This window comes from Podarcis cretensis (genome assembly GCF_951804945.1).
Source record: "Podarcis cretensis genome assembly, chromosome: Z".
Taxonomy (NCBI): domain Eukaryota; kingdom Metazoa; phylum Chordata; class Lepidosauria; order Squamata; family Lacertidae; genus Podarcis; species Podarcis cretensis.
Genome location: NC_137184.1, coordinates 49,725,917 through 49,749,120, shown reverse-complemented (window position 1 = coordinate 49,749,120; position 23,204 = coordinate 49,725,917). Strand labels below are relative to the sequence as shown.

General features: G+C 45.7%; 1 protein-coding gene across 3 annotated transcripts in view; it reads left to right on the top strand.

Moving 5' to 3' along the window:
- Nucleotides 1-22,537, top strand: part of GPC3 (glypican 3) — a 245,626-nt gene extending 223,089 nt beyond the window's left edge. For all 3 annotated transcript variants that reach the window (XM_079962803.1, XM_079962802.1, XM_079962801.1), the window contains one exon: nt 21,516-22,537. In XM_079962803.1, the coding sequence (XP_079818929.1) occupies nt 21,516-21,685 (170 nt within the window). In that variant the 3' untranslated portion in view covers nt 21,686-22,537. The remainder of the gene's footprint in view (nt 1-21,515) is intronic.
- The last annotated feature ends 667 nt before the right edge of the window (nt 22,538-23,204 follow it).

Genomic DNA, 23,204 nt, shown 5'->3' with positions numbered 1-23,204 from the left:
ACTCCCCCTCTGCCTGGTTCCGGTGGTGGAACGCATGGCGGACAGCAATTTTGGATGGCTTTGGCGCGTAGTGGTTGCAGAGCTTCTTTTGAATCGTGTCCCACGGTGCTGCCTGGACTGCTTCAGGCGCAACCAATGCTCGGGCCGTCTCAAACACCTTTTGCCCACAGAGGCTGAGGAATAGGCCTCGCTTCCGCTCCTGTGATACTTCTGTCAGCTCATTGGCTTGGAGGTAGCAGTCGAACCGAGTGAGGTAGGAGTCCCATGATTCAGAGGCTGGGGCAAATGGCGGTAGAGGCACAAGTGAAGCCATGATTCCGATGCCGGCGTGAAGGGCGATGGATGGAACACAGTGCTCTAGCCAGAACAGTCAGCTCTGAATTGGTTCTGTCCAGTGATTTCGCTCAGTGATTTTGCTCTGTGATTCAGCTCAGTGATTCAGCTCAGTTCAGAGGGTGGCCGCATCTGGCTGTGCTCTGATGTCCATCGATCCCATCCTCGTCGCCAGTGTTAAGTTGTGGGTGACCATATCAGACGACACAGCGATTCTTCAAACAGCTCTTGTTTATTCAGAGGCCAGAACAGAACTGAACTGAAGGGTTCAGTCAGCCTGCTTATATAGAGAGAGCTCCAGTACACATAATTGTAACAACTTTCTAAAACTATCCAATCACTGAATGTCACTTTCAATCCCTTATTTGCATAACTATCTACAGTATCCCCCTGCTGGCCCAGGGTGAGAACTTCAGTAGGTTAGAGTGTCAGGCTAGGAGCTGGGAGACCAAGGTTCAAATCCCTGCCTGGCTGTGAAGCTCCCTGGGTGGCCTTGGGCCAGTCCCTGCCTTCCAGCCTAACCTACCTCATAGGGTTGTTGTGGGGATTAAATGGGGAGGAGAGAATGGCAACTATGAAACGAGGTGAGAGATAAATCCAGTAACTAAAAAAATGTGGCCTACTGGGGTCTTGTGGTCAGATGGAGCTTGATTATCGCCTGTTGAGCCTGGAGTTTTTGTCAAAAGTCTACTGAGCCACACACCAGGTTCTTACGATTAGTTTGCTTGGCCAAAGTCCATTCTGACTTTTCAGGATTAATTTTAGAACGTTCCTGTTCACCCAGGTGCCAGGTGACTTAACGATACTTGAAATTAGCAGCTGTGAGGGTAGGTGCTTGCTCCTAAATGTGTTTAGAAGTTATGGGTATTTTTAGATTTTTCTTAATTGTTTCAAAATAGTTAAAATGCCTTTTTTTTCTTTTTTGGGAAAAAGAAATATTGTTTTAACTTTTTGTTGTTTGCCATCCTGGGCCCTTTCGGGAGGAATCATGGGGTAGAAGTCTAATAAATGAACAAACTACCTGGACAATTTAAAGGTGAGGTTGTTCCTTAACACCTTGGGACCCATTTACCTGCAAGATCATCTTCCCCTCACATGCACCCACTCAGTCACTTCAGTCTGTGGAACTGGTGCTGTCGCAGGGCAGCATAGTGCTTGCCCTCCATTTGTAAGAAGTCAGCCTCTGGAACTCCTTGCCCATTGACATCAGGCAGGTGACTTCACTGTACTATTTTCTGCGCCTGTTAAAAGCTTTTTTGCTTTCACAAGCCCACACAGATATGTGATATATGATTTAATTTGGTTTTCAGCTAATATTTGATTTTAATAATTTTTAAATGTTTTAAACTGTTGTTTTTACTGTTTTACTTTATTCTTATATTACTTTTGTAAATTGATTTGAGGGTTTGTTATAGTTAAGTGGTATATAAATCTTGGGAAGTATATAAATCTTGAAAAGAAGCAAGGAACCAATTTCCTGGCAAGATAACTGAAAATGGGATGGAGAATGATGGCTTTATATTTTTTTGAATTTATAACCTGCACTTTCATAAGGCAGAGTACAACATGTAAGGATCAAATCAACACAACATCACAAAATACAATCAATAAAGCATTGGTGGTAGTATGACCAAAACAGAGGCTGACCTTGTGGGGAAGAGGCAGAAGTCAGTGGTAGAGCACCTGCTTGGAATGCAGAAGGTCTCAGGTTCAATCCCTGACATCTCCAGGAAGAGTTGGGAGAGACTCCTTGCCTGAAGCCCTGGAGAGCTTCTGCTAGTCATTGTAGACAATAAAAATGTAGTGTAAGCACTGATAACTGGGAAACACTGGCCTGCAAGCACTCCAGTTGGAGAACAGCCTTGACCAAAGGTGCCAGGGGCTTTGAAGACGCTTGAACTCAGGACAAAAGGGAGAGACATAGAATCATAGAATCATAGAGTTGGAAGAGACCACAAGGGCCATCGAGTCCAACCCCCTGCCAAGCAGGAAACACCATCAGAGCACTCCTGACATATGGTTGTCAAGCCTCTGCTTAAAGACCTCCAAAGAAGGAGACTCCACCACACTCCTTGGCAGCAAATTCCACTGTCGAACAGCTCTTACTGTCAGGAAGTTCTTCCTAATGTTTAGGTGGAATCTTCTTTCTTGTAGTTTGGAACCATTGCTCCGTGTCCGTTTCTCTGGAGCAGCAGAAAACAACCTTTCTCCCTCCTCTATGTGACATCCTTTTATATATTTGAACATGGCTATCATATCACCCCTTAACCTCCTCTTCTCCAGGCTAAACATGCCCAGCTCCCTTAGCCGTTCCTCATAAGGCATCGTTTCCAGGCCTTTGACCATTTTGGTTGCCCTCCTCTGGACACGTTCCAGTTTGTCAAGTGTCCTTCTTGAACTGTGGTGCCCAGAACTGGACACAGTACTCCAGGTGAGGTCTGACCAGAGCAGAATAAAGGTAAAGGTACCCCTGCCCGTACGGGCCAGTCTTGACAGACTCTGGGGTTGTGCGCCCATCTCACTTAAGAGGCCAGGGGCCAGCGCTGTCCGGAGACACTTCCGGGTCACGTGGCCAGCGTGACATCGCTGCTCTGGCGAGCCAGAGCCACACACAGAAACGCCGTTTGCCTTCCCGCTGGTAAGCGGTCCCTATTTATCTACTTGCACCCGGAGGTGCTTTCGAACTGCTAGGTTGGCAGGCGCTGGGACCGAGCAGCGGGAGCGCACCCCGCCGCAGGGATTCGAACCACCGACCTTTCGATCGGCAAGCCCTAGGCGCTGAGGCTTTAACCCACAGCGCCACCTGCGTCCCCTACGTTAAGAGGAAGACGTGCTTGGCAAACCCTCACCGTGATACTGCCTGAAACCAATGTCCCCACTGTGGAAGGACGTGTGGATCCAGAATTGGCCTCCACAGTCACTTACGGACTCACGGTTAAAACAGTTTTCATGGAAGACAATCTTACTTGGCTAAGAGAAGTCGCCAAAGAAGAATACTGAGCTGGAGGGACCATTAGTCTGGTTCAGTATAAGGAGACTTCCTTTGCTCCTTGCCTTGAAGCAGTTTGGTGCAGCCTTTGACAACCTGGCAACCACTCATCCCACCCTGTGAGCACAGTCAGTGGCCAGGGGGGTGGGAGTTGCAGTGTAAAACATCTGAAAGGGTACCAGGATGGCAAATCCTGCATTCAGCAGTGAGTCTGGCACCTTGTTTCAGCCTCTTCTTACTTTGGCTTAAGTGCACCCTCCTCCTCCTCCTCCTCCTCCTCCTCCTCCTTACTCTGGGCATGGGAGGGGTTGCAACTGCCGCTATTTTGGGTCTCCGAAAGGTGCTTCCTGTTCTAGGAACTCACTCTTTCAAACAGCTCTTATCAAGGAGGGGGTTAGAGTGGGGAGAGCCTTTTCCTGTTTCTATTTACCATACTGCTCAAGCTGCCTGGTGGGACTTTTGCATATTACCGGGATATCAGTAATATCTCTTCCCTCCGCCCCCACTCCCAATGTTGTGTTTCTCTCTCAGCTCCATCAATTCACTGCAGCTGTTTACTTTTTGCTCTCCCCCCCCCCAAGAAAACTCCTCTGTGTTAGGCAAAGCTCATAACATAGCTACGTACCCTGGGAGTTATTGCGTGCTCCCTAAATCACACTGGAGGGCAACTGTTGTACAAAAGACAGTAAATTGATTTTCAGCAACAAAAAAATACTGCCTGTCTCACGTCGCCTTTTCAGGCACAAATTGCAGATAGTGCTAAACACAAACATACCAGTCATATTTTTTCTGCACAAAGTTAATTTCAAGTACTGTAGCTGGAGCTGACGGTTATTACATATGAAACAGGATTTTGCTTTGAATATTGTACGAGATTTTGTAAAACTCCTGTCAAAGCCAATCTTTGGAAGGGTTTGGGGGGGCAGGACATGGGAGACTAGGGTTTGAATCCCCACTCAACTGTGAAGCTCAATGGGCAAACTTGGGGGCAGTCATTGCCTCTCGCAGGCTAACCCCCCTCGCAGGGTTATTGTGGGGATTAAATGAGGAGAGGGAGAAAACCATGTAGGCCACCTTGAACACCTTGGGGGAGGGGGGAAACATAGGATATAAAGTCAATACATGAACAAGAAGAATTCCATATTGTTTGTTTGTTCCATTTCTATCCCACCTGTTTCTTCAAGGAGCTCAAGGTGGTGTGCATAATATTGTCTTCTCCCATCTTCCCTCACAACAGCCCTGTGAGGTAGGTTAGACTGAAAGACATTGACTGTGCTCAAGGTCACACCCAGTGAAGATTTGAACCCTGGTTTTCCAGGTCCTAGTCTGATTCTCTAACCACAAACCACACTGTGGCACTCAGGAAGCAAAACCACCTACTTCCCTTGATCTGTGCACTCTGATGGAGAGGTGGAGCTCCCCCCCTCAGTTGATTTCAGTGTAGGGTTGTGCTATATAGGAAGCTGCCCTAGACTGGGCCAGAACATCAGTCCATCTACTTAAGTATTTTCCAGATTTTCAGACAGGGTTGTCTCCCAGCCCCATCTGCAGATGCTGACAGGAATTGAACCTGGGACCTTCTGCATTGCACTTTGGAGACCATGCCATCTGCTGCTGCTCCAAGCTAGAATGGAGTGGTGGCAATAGTGTTTGAGTAGGACCTGGGAGACCCAGGTTCCAGGTCCTCCTCACCCATGAAGCTCACTGGGTGACCTTGGACCAACCACAGTCTCCCAGCCTAAGCTGCCTCATAGGGGTTGTTGTGGGAATAAAATATGGAGGGGGGCGAGAGCTCTGTGCATTCCCTGAAGAAAGGTAGGATATTTTTGTAAACAAGAATAAAAGGCACACCTTTTTGTTTTCTGGAGCAGGGATTTTTAGGAGTTTGGAGAGGTCTGGGTTTGCCTGGCACTTGTGCATTAGTGACTGGTTCCATCAGCCTCGGAGGGGAGATGGTGTCATCCAGAAAAGCAGATGGAAAGAAGTGTCTGAGCAGCCAGAGGTCCAGAAGCACACGTCCTTGTCAGATGCTGGAAATAGCCAGTAGCAGACGCCACATTGTGTGCGCGCATGCACTCTCCTGATGATGTGACTTTTGAATAGGGAGCTAATTCTGGTGACTGGCGTTCCCACTCTTGCCCTGCTCTCTCTCCTCCCAATCCCACTTGAAATCCAGATTTATTATTCCACAAACATCCAGGCTGGGAAACAAAGGGAGCCTCTAAGGCAGCATGCTTTGATGCACAAGGTTTCAGTGCTTGTGTGTTGCCCAACGGCACACACAGATGGCCTCCATGCCACATTTAGCATGCCATGGTTGGAATAGAAAAATCAGGCACAGGGAAGGTCAGATCAAAACTTCCCCAAGTACCAAGATCTTCTTGCCACTGGAATATGCAATTGTCTGGGGAACTTGAAAGGGAAAGGACTGTCACTCAGCATCAGAGCATCAGCTTTGTTTGCAGAAACTCCAGGTGCAATTCCAGGTATAGCTGGCAATGGTTCTCCCCGCCCCCAGTGTCTGAAACCCTGAAGGGGCCCTTTTAAAGCCATCTTACATGGTGCCCATCACTGCTTCCTGTGGAGCGAGTTCCATTGCTCCACTGTACGGAGATATGCTTTCCTTCCATATGCCTCACTGAATCTCCCAGCGTTCAGCTTCATGGTACATCCACTTTCTCTATCAGCCTTCTCCGTCTGCTTCTCTATGCTATGCATACTTTTATAAACTTACATCACAACATCTTGCTCTCCTTTAAGCTAAAAAGTCCCAAGTGCTACAACTTTCCTGCACGGTGTGTGTGTGTGTGTGTGTGTCTCCCCATCCTCTTTATCAGTTTGGCTGCCCTTTTCTGAACCTTTTCCAAACCTGAAATATCCTGTGCACAATAGCTCACTTTGCTTCTGTGAAATTGCCATGCGGGGCTGCACAGAGGAATATCCCCCCAGCAGTGGTAGGCCCCATTGTGTTTATGCAGATTTCAGATACAGGCTAGTCACTTGTGAGATCAGGCTTCTCCCCCCACTCTTTAAATGTGTGACCTTGCCCATAGGTAAAGGTAAAGGTACCCCTGCCCGTTCGGGTCAGTCTTGCCAGACTCTAGGGTTGTGCGCTCATCTCACTCTATAGGCCAGGAGCCAGCGCTGTCCGCAGACACTTCCGGGTCACGTGGCCAGCATGACAAGCTGCATCTGGCAAGCCAGCGCAGCACACGGAACGCCGTTTACCTTCCCGCTGGTAAGCGGTCCCTATTTATCTACTTGCACCCAGAGGTGCTTTCGAACTGCTAGGTTGGCAGGCGCTGGGACCGAGCAACGGGAGCGCACCCCGCCGCGGGGATTCGAACCACTGACCTTGCGATCGGCAACTCCTAGGCGCTGAGGTTTTTTTTTAAAAAAAAAAAAAATAATATTTATTACTTTTAAACCTTACAAACAAGAAGAAAAAGAAAAGGAGAAAAAAAGAAGAAACAAAAGAAAGAAAATACAATACAATACAATACAATACAATACAATACAATACAATACATAAACAATACACCACACAACATTAACGCATTAAGCTAAACAAAACAGAACAAAAACAATTTAAAAACATACATCATACCATTTCAATGCCTTATCTTTCATTCCCTTGTTTCATCAACTTCCTCTCACCTCCCTTTTTGTATTCCACTTCTATTAATTATTTCAGCAAATCCTTTCCATCTTTCACTATTTTCTGTCATATAAATATCTTAATTTATTTTAACCTTATTTTCCATTAATACTATAATACTTATTTATGCTTAACTCCTTATAACACTTCTACTAAGGCCATATAATTTCATTCCAACATTTTTCTAACACTCATTAATTTTACCATATTTCTATAAATAAACTTTAAACTTTTTCCAATCTTCTTCCACCGTCTCTTCTCCCTGGTCTCGGATTCTGCCAGTCATTTCCATCAATTCCATAAAGTCCATCAACCTGGTGCTCTTCTGTCCGAGGCTCTTAAGTCTTTTCCAGGTCCCTTCTGCAAGTCTTCTTTGCATTTATACATACACTTTACTTTGTCTTCTGCTGATCTTGTTCTTAATTTCCTTTCTTTGATGCTGAAGAGTAGGTCTCGAGGGAGCTCCAACCTAACAATGTTTTTATTCCTTCTCGACATGTCATCCACATCTCCGTGGTTAAAACTAAAATCCAAAAGATATTTCAGGACGTGTTTCAAAGTCCCTCCAAATCTGCAGGTCCCCACAACTCCAATTTCCTCCTGACCCAGGTCCAGATCCCAAAGGTCAGTAAATCCCTGCATGAGGTGATCTATCCAACTTTCCTTCTCCAGTCCAAGCAGGGTTCCAATCTGACTTTCTCTGAATTCAATCATAGAGGGCAACAACTTGTAATCATCAAGTTGCCTCTGTAAGGCTGGGGCTCTCTCCCTCTCCACTTGTATTACTTTAGGTTCAACAACCACAACTTTCTCCCTCGCTTTCTCCACCATTTGGCAGGTCAAAGTAGATTCCTGTATCGGTTCCTGAATAGTTTCTGTGTAGATGCTCACTTTTTGTCCCAAATTAGTCGCTTTTTGTCCCAAAATATCAATTTTAATATTCATCACGTCCATCTTTTTATGGAGCTGTTCCAATGACTCACTTATCTTGCATAGTGCAATCACTAAGACTTCTGTCGACATTCTCAAGCAATCCAAGGTCAATCTCATGGTTTTCTCTTGCAGCTGGAGATTCCACCAGCCCAACTCTTGTAACAATTTCAAAGGCTCCCTCTAGAGGGAAACAATTTCTGTTTGTATCAATCCTTTTAAGCACAGTTCAAGCAGTAAAGTTAGTTTCAATTTTCAGCTACTTTTACTCCTTTTTAAACGCAGAAGGAGACAATGAAAACAATGTATTTCTCTTATTTAACTAACTGTCACAGTCAATGAACTTTCCAAAAAACCTCAGTCTTACTAGCAGTCCATTTCCAGGTTCAGAGCGGTGGTGATCCAACTTTCTTCACTCTCTCCTGCAGGCTTACGCGACCCAAAATTTCCCCCCCTCTTCTCCTGCCTCCAAGGGGGGTTTAATGATTTTAGCTGATGGAAGTTTAATCCTTTACATAGGACTTTCCAAGACTTTAGCTTGCAAATTCTTTGTTTCAATCTATTTACAAAAGGGGAAGGCAGACTTCCTGTTTGAAACCTCCCCGTTTCTGTGCCAAATTAAGATGTTTAAAAATCCAATTTTCCGTTCTACTCACGGGTAGTTGTTTAGAATCAAATTGTCCACAGGAAAAAGTCAGCGCTCTCCGGCAACAGCAATGCGGCTTCACTCCGTGCAAGAAGCAGTCAATTCGAAGCACCGCGCTGCTCACCCCACATCGCTCCGGATACCCGAAATCGGGTCTCCCCACAAGTAGGGAAGGCGCAAAAGGTGCCAGCCGAATCCCACGTTCACAGGCTTCTCCCGCCTGCAATTTTTAGTGGGTCTCCGCCTTCGCCATAGCGGCCAGACCCTAAATTCCACGGAGCAAGTTCCTCCCGATCAGAGGAACTCCGCCATTGCCAGAGGCGCTAACCCAGAAGTCCCCTAGGCGCTGAGGTTTTACCCAAAGCACCACCCGCGTCCCAACCTTGCCCATAGGAGGGTGCAAATGTATTGGGCTCCTTCATAAAACGGAACACACTTTTTGAAACTGTTGCATGAGTGCTTTGCTCCACCTCTTTTTTTATCGTGGCATTCTCTGTCCCCCCCCCTTCCCCCCTCTCCAGTTGATGTTGCACAATGCCTGGCACCTCATGCATTAACATACATAAATGAGCATTTTTACAAGTGTCAGTCTTTTAATGCTGCTGGAGGCGGAGGGGGAATTTTAAAAGGGAGGGGGGCGAGGAATGTAAACAGAATGAAATTCTGAAGCAAGATCATTGATATGACAGGACTAAAGCGCAGGGGCTCTCTCTCTGAAAAGCCCCTCCTTTCATCCCTCTAATAAGTCCATTACTTGTCCTAGAGAATATTTGAAGGCCCTTTTCATGGGGAGCTGAGGAGCTGAGCATGCTTTGCACTTCAGGGCTTTGTCTCCAGGCTTGGGAGAAACCAAAGTTATTTCTGCTTTAAAATAACAGGAGCAAAGGAACAGCTAAGCTCCTTTCATTCCGAGTCCCTTACATTATTTTACTGGACAAAGTTTGTGTTGGCTACAAAACAGGCCCATTCACAGGACCTAAGAGAAGGAATTTAGGTAAGAATGAAGCCAAGATTGTGCCATATATAAAGGCTCCTTTTGCGAAGGCCATTAAGAAATTGCAAATCATGAGCCTGGCTGAATGGTGACATTAAAATTAGCCTTGCTAATTTTCAGTAATTCAAGCCCATTGGGCTGTGCTTCCAAGTCTTCCCCAGGAGATGTTCCCATAATTGCAGTCTCAATATCTGCTTCAGTTAAGGTGAGTCTGCTTTAAAAAAGGGAGAGAGAGTTAAGTTGGGGAGAGGGATGCATCCTGACCAAGTTTTTAAAGTCAGCTGTATAACCAAGCAGGTAATCTCTTGATTCAGGGATAATATAGGCTGTGAGACAGCCATGGGTCATACTTTTTGCTACTTCAAAAATACATGGCTGTGGGTCTCTCCTGCACGTTCCAAAGATCTCAGAAGTCCACTCTGCGCTAACTTGCAGCAGGGCTTTTAGTGTGGCTACCCCGTTCCCTCTTGAGACGCAGCTTCTCTGGAAACAACTGAAGATGTTTTTGTTCCAACAGGCCTTTCCCAGCTGGATGAATGGGTCTTTGCCACAAGGATCCACTTGTTGGACTTTTAGTCTTGCCTTAAACATATCTGTTGGTTTTGTGGTTTTAATTGTGTTTATTATCTTATGTGAAAATTGCCTTCAGACTGGTTTAGAAGGTGATGTAGTAGTAGTAGTAGTAACCATCTATTATTCTATAATAATGACTAATTAAACATGAAAAAAAATTCCTTCCAGTAGCACCTTAAAGACCAACTAAGTTAGTTCTTGGTATGAGCTTTCGTGTGCATGCACACGAAAGCTCATACCAAGAACTAACTTAGTTGGTCTTTAAGGTGCTACTGGAAGGAATTTTTTTTGTTTTGACTATGGCAGACCAACACGGCTACCTATCTGTAATTAAACATGTTTATGCTTACACACTCGCACAGGTGCAAATGTGTACATGTTTCATGAAATGGTTGCTCAAACCACTTAGCAGTGGTATAATTTTCTGAGCCACATTAGGCCATGATCCAGCGTAGCCCCTGCTCAAGGACTCTTGAGGAGCCTGGTGTTTCTGAAGCCGCCATAAATCCCTTTGCGCTGAGGGCTTGGAAAGGAACATGAGTGAGCAGCATCTGCCCTTGACATTGGGAGGCAGCAATGAAGCCTCGGAATTGCCTGCGTTGGGAGTACATGCTGGGGGACTAGATTTCATCTATTGCTTGATCAGTGGAGAGCCACCTTGGTTGCAGCTGTTGCTTTTCTAGAATTGCCAGGCTGACTAAGCAGTCTGAGATTAAAGACATGCCCCTTCTTCATTTGCTTATTTAATTTTTACAATTTATGCACTACTTGATTGTCTCCAAGTAGCTCAGTACAAAAGACAAACATACAGTTTCAGAATGATTTTAACTATCAACTCCTGTTCCAAGGTAACACTGGGAATTGTAGCTCTGGAAGGGGAATAGGGGGTCTCCTAACAATTCTCAGCACCCTTAACAAACTCCATCTCCCATAATTCTTTAGGGGAACCCACATATGTTTAAAGTGGCATCATAGTGCTTTAAATATATGGTATGAATGCAGCCTCCATTTCTATCATGGGCTGCCTGACTATCCTACAGCGCAGTTGAGAGAAACCAACACACATACTCAGATTGAAAGTTTTGTCCAAACAGGCATTTGGGTTACCAGCTTCTTAATACTTGTATGTTGGCGTGCTGCTACTGGGACTCATGTTAGGCCTGCCTACAACCCATTAGAGGGTCCAAGATGACCCACTAAAGACCAATACTGTAGACCACCCCTAGCACCCATCATCTCAGGCCATTGGCTTTGCTGGCCACAGGGGCTGATGGAAGCTTGTGTCCAACACCTGAAAGGTGCCAGACTGGTGTGTACAATGCTGAGCTAGATGAACAAACATTCAGATTTAGTATATAGCAACTTCTAGTTGTTGTGGTTGCACACATCTGTGCACACACACTAAGCCTTCGCACTGCAGCAACCTACCCTAGGATACAGAAACCCTCTCTCTGGGCGTAGTTGTTAACATAAAAAGACCAGGATCAGGCCAATGGCCCATCTAGTCCAGCATCCTGTCCTCCCAGTTTCCTCACTGATGCCTGTGGGAAACCCAGAAGAAGCTCCCCTCCTGTGCCTTCCAGCAGCTGATATTCAGAAGCATCGCTGTCTCCAGCTATGGAGATAGAGCACAGCCATGGATAGCTTTCTCCTCCATTAAATAGCCCATGCCTGGTCCCAGCCATTCCATTTATGGCTGCTTCAGTCTGTGGTCCAAACATTTCCAAAACGGATGGGTCTACAGAGCCCCTGCAGGCCCTCTTGCAATATGTTGAATAATGAACTGAAGATGTATGATCAGGCCTCCACTGCAAGAAGGGCTGCTGCTACAAATTAATCTGAGAAGTGGCAATGTGGAGAAAGAAACCCTCTCTGTCTGTCTGCTTTTCTCTCTCTCCCACCCACAGCATTCTGTGTTGTGGCTGTTTCTTCCAGAGTGTGCTGAGTGGCAAAGGAAGAAGTCAGCAAAGCGCAGAGCACAGCCAGTTCCCAAAGAAGGGACTCAAAGCATCTGTTGTGAAAAGTGAGGGTTGCTTTCCAGAGATCTCCCCCACCCTCTCTCCAGCACCATGGTGAGGGTGAAACTGGGGTTCTTCCATGAGGCCTGATGTAACTGGAGAAGAACATCTTGTCCTCAGGAGAGCAGGAGAACAGCTGAACGGTGTTTCAGTCTCAGGAGCCTGACACAGTCAGAATGGTTTGACATGAATAGCTCAGTTTCACAAAACCTTTGACAAACTGCAGGCTTTCATTTTAAAATAATAAGAAGCAGATAAATGAAGAAGTCACCTGCTTCTGGGTGCTCTTGCAACTGGTGGTGCTCTTGCAACTGATATTTTATTTTTAAGAACGAGTTTGCCTATGAATTAACTGTTGAGCTGGTGGAGGTGGCCAGATGTGGAGGGATGAACTTCTTGGTCTGCACCTCAAACAGAGGAAGTTACAGTATGCTGAGTCAGAACTGAGTTGGTCTTCCTAGCTCAGGAGCAGTGAATTTCTGTGGTCTTGAGCAGAGAGAGGTTTTAAAAAAACCATCTGCTCCCTGGTCCTTTTGATTGGAGACATCAGCGATTTAACTTGGGACTGTTCAAGTATGAAGCAGGGAGTTGTGGCCCCTGCCTAAATGGTGATCTACTTAAGCCAAGGGTGGGGGGCCCAGGGATCTCTGGATGTTATTGGACCCCCAACTCTCACCAGCCTCAGGCAGCAGGACCAGGGACAGGGCTGATGGGAGCTGGAGTCCAGAAATGCCCAGAGAGCCGCAGGCCCCCCCCCTGACCTAAGAAGCAGCATTCTTCTTCTTTTATATTTTTAAAAATCTTTTTCATAATACAATAAAAGAAACTGAAACAGAGAGTGGGAGAAAATGTTCTCTCTAGAAGAATAGAATCATTTATTATGTATTGAATTTATGTACCACCATATACCTGGAGGTCTCAGGGCAGTTCACAGAGCAAGAATCATAGAATCTTAGCATTCAAAGGGACCCCAGGGGTCATCTAGTCCAACCCCTGCAATACAGGAATCTCAACCAAAGCATTCCCGACGGATGGCCATCCAAGCTCTGCTCAAAAACCTCCAAGGAAGGAGCGTCCACCACCTTCCTAGGGAGACTGTTCCACTGAATGATACCAAACTGATCTGCTTTCAGTTTGGCAATATTTCCTCAGTCTTCTGACCTAAATAGATTAATTCATTTTCCTTTTTAAACAAAAAGTCCAAAAGAGGTTCTCTAATTAATGTTACTATCAACTTTGTCTCCAATAACTTCAACAATTCCTCCGTATTAAACAATAATTAGCCTTTCCATCTTTGTCCACACAAAGAGTCTCTCTGCTGTGATCATACATTAAAATAATATTCCATAGTTCTTTACTCATTAAGTATTCATTAGTTCGTACCTAGTTCTGTTTCTTCTGTTCCCATTACTTGCTGTATTTGCCGTGGTTTGTCATCTTGATTTTGAAAAAATTACTGCTTCTCTTTATGCATCTTCCATTCTTTTCCCAATAAAAGCATCAGAGATTTGATAGTCTTTCCCCTCTAGATTCACTCCAAGCATTCATGACTGCATGCAAGATATGGAAGGATACCTCTGCTTCGAAGAGGCATTCCTTCCTGAGTGAGGGAGATGCCGCCTCTTAGCTCAGGGATTAAGAAGCACATGGAGCCCCCTGGACGCTGCTGGACTCCAGCTCCCTCCAGCCCCAGAGAGCAGGGCCCAGTGGGGAGGAAGGTGGGGCAGTTGGATTCCAGCAACATCTTGACAGCCACATCCTCCCCACTATAATGGTGAATTGGCTCACCTTGATTTTAGTTGGCAGCAGCTGCTGCTGCAGTTAGAAGCACTGTGGAAATTATTGTGTATTTATTAAACCTATTAGTTGTTTTAATTAAAAAACTGATGTAACTCAAAGCAACTTAGCAACAAGGGCTGGAAGCAAGCTGAGGTCTTTTGAGTCTCTGCCCCTGTTGCAACGCACCTTGTATGAAAAAACAGCCACTGCCTGAATTCTGGGTTTGTTCTTCCTCCCCTTGCTGGAGGTCTGAAGGTTCTTGGAAGGACCTGGCCTCTGGCATAAGGGGTGCCGGCACTAATTGTGTGCTCTGTTAGAGTGCGCTGAATTTTTCAGCTTTCAAATTACAAAAATGAGAGGTGGTAAAAAGTTGCAACATGAGTTGGGAATTCAAAACATATTTTGGTTAAATTAATATAATTTAGTTTTGACTGGTAAGTAAGATCTGTGCAAAATTACGTAGAAATCATTAAAAATAATTGTCAAGTACTTGCAGTTATATTATATATAGCAGTAGTATTTGGCATTCCCTGACGTTTTCAGAAGGAAGGTTAAAATTCTTTAGTTTCCAAAAGCAGACTTTGTTTTTCTTCATCAGACTTCGACTTACCAAGCTAAATGTTTCCCAGTCACAAAAATAATAGCAGTTTTGAATTCCTCACACCCAGAAATATACTTTTCAGACCACTCACTGAAGAAATATGCTAAAATTAAGTTTTGCTCCCTAAAACGATGTGTCCTTGTAGCTCCGTGGCAGAGCAGCTGCTTGGCATGCAGAAGGTCCCAGGCTCAACCCCCAGTGGCATCTCTAGGGGGGGCTGAGAATGTTTCCCTCGCCTGACACCCAGAGAGCCACTGCCAGTCAGTGCAGACAGTTCTGATCTATACAAAATAGTGGTTTGACTCAGCATAACACAGCTTTGCACGTTCTTCTTTAATTCAGTTCTTGCTCTGAAACCACCAGGGCTAGATTATTACTGTAACTTTAGGGGATAGGCCACAGCTGAGTGGTATATAGCACATCATTTGTGTGCAGAAGATCCCAGGATCAGTCCCCAGCAGCAGCAGGTAGGGCTGAGTGTGTTAGAGACAAAGACATAGAATCATAAGTGTTGGAAGAGACCCAAATGGTCATCTAGTCCAACCCCCCGCAATGCAGGAATCATAGCTAAATCTCATGCTTGAATTGATGCATATTCAACCTTTACAAAAACCTTGGCCATGGCAAGAACTTGTTTGTACAGCAAGGGGTGTTTCTACACAATGACAGCCTTGCAATACTTTTACAGGGGATTTCATTTCCCTGTGCACTGCGTTCCAGATACAGCTGAGCCCAGTTGGGAAATGACTTTGTCCCTTGGTGCATGCCTGGTCCAGATTAGAACAAAGGCACTTAAAGTAAGAACATGCTGAGGGCAAGACTTCTCCCCTCCACAAGATCCAAGCTGGCTAAAGAGGATGCCAGGCAGGAGGAGAAGGCCCTGTCTCTGGTGAACAAGGGCAGCCTTGTCTTGCAAAATGTGCTGAGGCATTTGAGCAGGATGACACAGATGTCAGGGCAAGGATGAAAGGAAAGGGCACATGCACACACAGTAGGAAAAGATCTGGATGTTTAGAGGAATAAGCACTCAGAGGTTGTGGCAGGTAAGCACACAGGGGTCCCAACAGGCACGGGTAACAGTGAGTTGTACATAGAAAGAGAACCTCTCATTCCATGACAACACAACTGCATGTTACTTTGTGCAACCTCTCTCATGTCTGAATTCATGGAGAGCACCTGCCTGTCAGTGCAGACAATATGGAGCTAGATGGGTCCAATGGCCAGACTTTGTATAAGGCAGAAGGGCAGCAGCTCTTGTGATTACCAGCAACTGGCATGTTGTCTCCACCATCCTGTCCATGTTTTGTCCATGACACTGAATGGTCGCTTGTGTATTGGAATCCATGACAGCTCCAGAAATGATTGGGCAAATGCAAGGGAGAAGTCTGCATGCCTTCCTGGGTTGCCACTGTTCTAGCTGTCTTTGCTCCTGTGCCTTTAATGCCCAAGGGCAGACCCCATGGTACTGATGAGCACACTCTCTCTGTCTCTGTCTCTCTCTGGGTGAGAAGCAGCTTCTTTTCATTTTCTCATAATCCACTGCATTTAAAGTGAACACCCCTTTTAAATTGGAGTGGGGAGAGGTAGAAACCACAAATTCTCTGGGTGCCATGACACTTGCCCACGATGTGACTCGACATGCAGGATAATTGCAAACTGGCACCCAGCAGCTTTGTTTCCACCCTGCTATTTGGCTCAGAGGGTGGCTGCCTCGGCTGTAGGTGGACACACTGCGGTACAAGGCAGTGAATGATTTAGGCAAGCGAAACCAGCTTCCTCCAGTAACAAAGGCCAACTTCAAAACAAAATAAAAAAATTCCTTCCAGTAGCACCTTAAAGACCAACTGGTATCTGAAGAAGTGTGCATGCACACGAAAGCTCATACCAAGAACTAACTTAGTTGGTCTTTAAGGTGCTACTGGAAGGAATTTTTTTATTTTGTTTTGACTATGGCAGACCAACACGGCTACCTATCTGTAAAAGGCCAACTTGTTCACAAAGCATGGAGACCCTGCCATGCAGCAGGATTCTAAGAAGATGGAGAAAGGAACTGGGTTCTGCCAGGGCCAGATTATACCCTTTAGAAGCCCTAAGAACTGAACAGATTGTGGTGGGTTCTACATGCAATTCAAAATAAGAGCACTGAACTGGAAAATAAAATTTTACTTTTGAAAAGGCACAGAATTTACATGTATGCTGAAATGTAAATGCATGGTTAAACTATGGAACTCCCTCTCACAGGAGGCAGTGATTGCCACGAACCTAAATGACTTTTTAAAAGGATTAGACAGATTCATGGAGGAAAGAACTATCAACAGCTGTGAGCTATAATGGCTCTGCTCTGCCTCCATTGTCAGTGACATGATTGTTTCTGAATATCAGTTGTTGGAAACTGCAGGAGAAGTGAGTGGTTTGGGGCTTAATTCTTCCTTGTGGTTTTCCCATGGCTGGCCCCTGAGAGAACAGGAGGCTGAAGTCGAGTTGGACCCCTGGCCTGATCCAGCAGCTGGCAAGATCTGACTCCTCGCATTATTTTGATCGGCGTTAGTAGGAGAGCCCCTGGCTTAGGCAGGGATAAGTGATAAAAAGAGAAGAGGGAAATGGGGAGTATAAAGAAGTCCGGCTAAGTTTTTATTTTCCCTGTGGTGACTAATTCTTTTGAAGCCTCAAATGCCAAGTTCTGTTTCGCTGGTGGCCTAAACATGTGCTCAGCCTGCCTGTTGGGCTCTCCCGAACTGGATGCTCTCCAGCAGCCAGGTATGAAGGGGGTGTGGTTACTGGGCAGAGTCCATGGAAATGAGAGGAAATAAGAGTTCCATCTCATGCCTGCATCATCATCATCATCGTCATCATTAATTAAATTTATATACCACCCTTCACAGGGCGGTTTACAAAACACGAAATGCAAATAACAACAACAACAACAATAATAATAGAAACACATTTAAAAGGACATAGGTTGTTTAACAGCTTCCCCTAGAAGATAGTCTTCAGGAAGTGAAAGTATTCACCAGGGCCCCTTCTGGTTGGAAGCACCTGCTCTTCAGGCCCTTATTATTGACTGTGAAGCAACCTGTGCAAAGACCTTTGCGTTTTCTTCTGAGCCTTCCTGGGAGTGCAGTGGGTTTGCTTTGTTCTGCATTTGCTGCTATATCTGTTTCCTTTTTTCTGTTGCTTTACACTTGTGGGAGGCATAGCTCAGTGGCAGAAGATCCGCTCAAGAGGGTGGGGTCTCACGGGATGGATGGGCAAAGACCCTTCTCTGCCACAAACCTGGGGAGCTGCTGCTGCTGGTCAGAGCAGATCACAAATGGGCAGGATGGGCAAATTTGTTGCTTAGTCATTTAGTCGTGTCCGACTCTTCGTGACCAGAGCACGCCAGACACGCTTGTCTTCCACTGCCTCCCGCAGTAATATGTGACAGCTTCCTGTGTCCTTTTTATGATATTGATTTGTTGCTGAATTGGCTCTTTTTTCAATCAGTAGTTTTGTAATTTTGCACCTTTTTATTTTTGTTGTGTTGTGTTACTGTTGCAAGTGGATTTTATTTTATTTTAAAAGGAACTTGGCAGCAAGATGGGCTACAATTGTTGGAAATAAATGGAGGAGGAGAGGAGTTGGTGCACTAGGGGCCACTATAGAGATCTCCCTTCCCATCCCTCCCCCACCAATGCAGGAGTGTTGAAACTTATAGCATCATATTCATTGTGCTCTCAGATTGAGACTCAGTGGAGCTTGGTGAAGGATGTGCTTCTGGGGAGCTGGAGAGGGAGAGGAAAGGGGCTGGAATGTGTGAGGCCAGGACATAACAACAACACAGAGAGGTAGGGCTTGCACATCTGAGACACCAGGGATAAGTCACACCTACAATACTCTGTGTGCTTCTCAATGAGGCACCATAGGGTTGTACCCAATGCTAGGTCTTAGGTTCATTTATTTTAATGGATCTACTCTTGAGTAGGACTTGGTTGGATACAGCCCATAAGAGTTGGATGGGTTGTCAGAGGTCATCTAGTGCAGCTCTCTTCTGCACGTGTGTTGGTGAAACCAACAATCCATTGTGGGGATTTGCAGTTGGCTCCAAAGTCTGCCAAAGTGTTCCATCTTCTGTTGCCTTTGCACTCATACTCTGCGCTCACATTCACTGCCTTGTGTCTGTGTGTGTGTAAGAGAGAGAAAGTTTGTTAACTGGAATGAGTACAGTAAAATGTTAAATTTCTTGACTTTGCTAGGGATTCCCTGCCTCCTCCTTTATATACCAGTGACAGTGACAAAATCACCCTGAAGGGGCCCCTGTTGCTGATCCAGGTGCGTCAGAGTCCACAGACAAAATCCCAGATCCTTCCTAACTATTGGTTTCAGTGGCGTAGCGTGGGTTATCAGCACCCAGGGCAAGGCAAGTAATTTGCGCCCCCTAACCCATGGATTTGCGCCCCCTAACCCATGGATTTCCCTAACCCCCAGATGTTGCACCCGGTGCGGCCGGCCCCCCCTGCACCCCCCACGCTACGCCACTGATTGGTTTGATTATTTTTTTATAAATGGTGCTCAATGTGGTGGCCCATCTTGTTTTTATTTAGCTTTCAAAATGGGTTGTTACATTCTTTTTCCCAAAGGAGAGGCAGCAAAGGAATACTGAAAATTAAATATTTAGCTTGTCGGAAGTGAAAAGGGACTTAATGTTCTGTATTCAGCTTCACAAATACCCTTCTGAGGCAGGGAGTAGGTTCTGAGGCATATTCCCGTTTTCCAGTCTGAGGACACTCGGTGTCACCATTATTGGTTAAACCAAGCAAGGCTCAAAATCTGTTATCTTTTCAGCAACATGCAGGTCACCCTTGATTTTCTTGCGTCTTTGATAGCTGTGCCTTGATAGCACCACCCTTCTTGCTCATCTGCGGGCCAATATCCCCACCTTTCTCAGCCCCCTGATTCAATTCATTCTTGATGGGTGTTAGGTGTCAAATAACAAATAATTCTTTCCCCTTGCTGCTTCATGGCGGCAATGCAATTACGGGAGAGGATAAGACGTTGCTCAGCTTCATGCTCTGTCCAGCCTGGAGGCCATCCACCAGACTGTGCTTGGCATCTCCTCCAGAAGGCCCAGAGGCATGGCAACATGAAGGCATTCTCTGGCGTTGGCACCTAGCGGTCTCTCCTGTGGCCGCCTGGCTGGGTGCCAGCCTCACGTTGCCTTTGATGTTCTCCTTTGTTTGCAAGGCATGAGTCAAAAAGGCTGGCCTTTTATGGGACTGAAAATGGGGTGAGGATGGTGAACAGAGGGGAGAGCAGAAGGTAGCCAGGCACAGATATATAAAACCCACTAGGTTTATTTTTACATTTGTGTGTGTGTGTGTGCTCTCTGCTGCAATGCACGGGCTGGCTATGGCAGCTCAAAAGCAAATCTCCTTCCCTTCCTGGCTTTTGGCATGACTTTGGCTGCCCTTGCAGAGCTTTCCAGAAATGTTGGCGTCCAGCAAAAGGCGGCTGGTTGGTGATGACTCGGTACCTGGAAAGCTTGTGCCAAGGGAGATGAGAGGCATAATTCAAATTGTGTTTCCCCAGTGGAATGTCCCCCACCCCTTAACCCTTCCCCCATTTTTTATTTTTTATTTTTGTTGACATGGAAAGCACATATTTGAAGGCTTACAGCTGCTGGTCGCTGTCATTCCTGTTGCATGTTGAAGCAAGTCCAGAAGATCTTTGTGTTTGATGTGCTACCAGTTTGAAAAATCAAACATCCAAGCCCAGCCAGCCGCTCACCACTAGAAGGGAGCTTTTACACACACACACACACACACACACACACACACACACACACTGCACTCAGAGAGAGTGGGTGTGTGCTGGTGCTTTCAAGAGAACTGGTGGCGGGAGGAGGTGCTTCTTCTCCTGCTCCAAAATGCCAGTGGAGCTAACGAATATCCTTGCAACAGGTCTGTCTAACTAGAAGCACAATGTACAGGGCTGGAGCGTAAGAGGAGGGAGGCTGGGGGAACTGAATTAGCACAGGTTGTCAAAATTGCCACCTGGGTGTAGCCTGCCTGGTTCAGCTCTGGAGCTGATTTTGGGAGGCTGCCTGGAAGAGCTTGTGTGGCGGGGGTGGGGGTGGGGCGGGAGAATCTTGGCAGGACCAAGAGATTTAATTGAGAACTGGCTCCATGGCAGGAATGTTTGCATCATACAGAAGCCATTAGCGTGATTGGGCTCCCTTGTCCTCTGTGAATGTGCCATGTGGTGTGTGGTCTGTGCTCCCCAACGGAATCCCGCTTTGTGGTTGCTTTTGCTGGAGTGAACAGAGCAGAATTCTGAACACTACGTAAGGTGTCTGGATTCTTCTCTCTCTCCACCCGCCACCCTTAACCCACTTCTCCCACACCTCAGGCTGCTCCTTTAAAGGAAAGGAATGTTGTGGGGAAAACCTGGGAATTTTGAAATGCAGTTCTTCTGCCAAAATGAATCTAATAGGGCAAAGTGTGCATAAAAATACATATGATAAGTGAAAAATGGCATAGGAAAGTCAGCATTACATTAGGGAATGTTGGTTTGCAAAACAAAATGTGTGCATTTGGCAAAATTGTGCAGTGAAATGTGTGTATTAGGAGAGATTTTCACTACAATCCTGATGAATTTTCATGAAGACTTGAAAAGTTGTGCAAATGTGGAGAACTGAAGATTGTAAAAATGGGAAATGGACACCCCTCCAAAAAAGGTAGAGCAAGATTATCCCAGAACTGGAGCACCAAGAGAGCCTTGATCTCTAAGCAATACAGAAAGCTTAAAAGGTCCCCACCTTATTAGCATTTAACTTGTGGAATTTCAACTAGCCAGGCTTCAGCAGCATATGGTTGAAATCATGTGGGTTAGATGCACACAAGATGTGGGTATATTGTACTGATAGACCTGGAGTACTCAAACCCTCTCTTAAAGTCATTTGAGCCACTAGCAGTAGGTTCCAGTCCATATTCAATATTATTTCCTTTCTTTATTCTAGAGCTGGCGTATGATCTGGACACAGACAACATCCCTTCAAACAAGCAGCTCTGGGATCAGAAAAGCAAAGAGGTGTCAGTGATTCACAACCTTGGAACAGGCGTCGTGATGCCGGGTCTGGATCTTTTGGGCTCTCTCCTAACGGTCCTACTTCTTCTGCTTGCCAAATAGTTGTGGAACTATCTCCTCACTGAATTTGCGACATTTCGTTTTGTGAAGTTTGCTCACAAACTCTCTTTCTCCTCCCAAGGCATGTGGAAAGAGCAGCTTCAAATAAGTTTCATTTTTTAAAATTTCAAATAAGACTCGAAGGAGGGACTCATTGTAGATGTAGTGAACAAAAGAAAGTTCTTGTGTTTTGGAGAAGTCTTGCCTAATTATAAGAGGGTAAATATACTCAACATTTGCATCCCTTAAGAGATTTATGAAGATGGAAGTTTTTCATAGCTTTTTAGAACAACAGCCTTGTTTCATCTTGAGCTAATTGGCATGGTCACTTAAAAATGGTATTAAGCATCATCCACTGGCTTTTAAATATATACATATTCAGTAATTGGACTGATTTTAGTGTACACTCACCTGAGAAATCTATAATATCCCAAAGCAGCAATGACATGTTTTTACTCTGAGGGCTGGACCCCTGGACTGAATTTTCAACATCTGTAGCAAGATTGGCAGGAGGCATCCAGACTGAGCTTTCGTTGATTTGAAACTCTGGATTGTGATTAATTATGAGCTACATATACAAATGTTGGAGAAATGTTTATGTGTGTTACATGGCTGCCTAGACAGCTCCCTGAATTGCAAACAAACAGACCACTTCCTGGAAAAGATGGGTGCTGGGAGTTGGGAAGAAAATGGGCAGAACTAATTCAAAACCTGCCCTTGTAGAGCTGACCTGATTGGTGATGGGAAGACAGGCCATTCTGGAGAGGCCCCACGTTGTAGGAAGAGGCACCAAGCCCTTTGCAGAGAATACAGATCAGCAAGCATGTCATTTTTAATAAATTTCTAAAAAACAAACCACCGACAACCAAATGTGTTTTGTTTATCTGTTGGTCTTGTGCTCAGAGCCTGCATTTTGAGTCTTTGGAGGTCAGCCTAGTTGGGCAGCTTTGGGTTTATAATTTGCTGTTGAGGCAGCCAGGCAGTATTTTTAGGAGAAATAGATTCCAGCGCCAGATGAGGCAAGTTGATCTATAGTCGTGGGTGTGTATGTGTGTGTTTCTGCATTCATTGCAGCTGCAAGACTACACACACATTTTAATGTCTGCCTTTAAAGCTGCCATCCCATACACAGTTTTATGTGGGGAAAGGCCCATTGAATTCACAGGGACCTACATCTGAGTAGCTGCATGTCAGGTGTACACTTGAACCTGCAGACCTCTAGGGGTTGCTGGACTAAAACTCCCATCATCCCTGACCGTTGATCATGCTGGGAGTTGGAGTCTAGCAGCATCAGGAGAGCTGCAGGCTGCACCATCTCTGGTCTAAGAAGATGCACTCCTCTTCTGAATAGAGGCAACCCTCCCTCCCTCCCTTGCACACAGCAGGCAAAGCTGTGTGGTATAGTGGTTAAGAGCGGTAGTCTCGTAATCTGGAGAACCGGGTTCGAGTCTCCGCTCCTCCACATGCAGCTGCTGGGTGACCTTGGGCCAGTCACACTTCTCTGAAGTCTCTCAGCCTCACT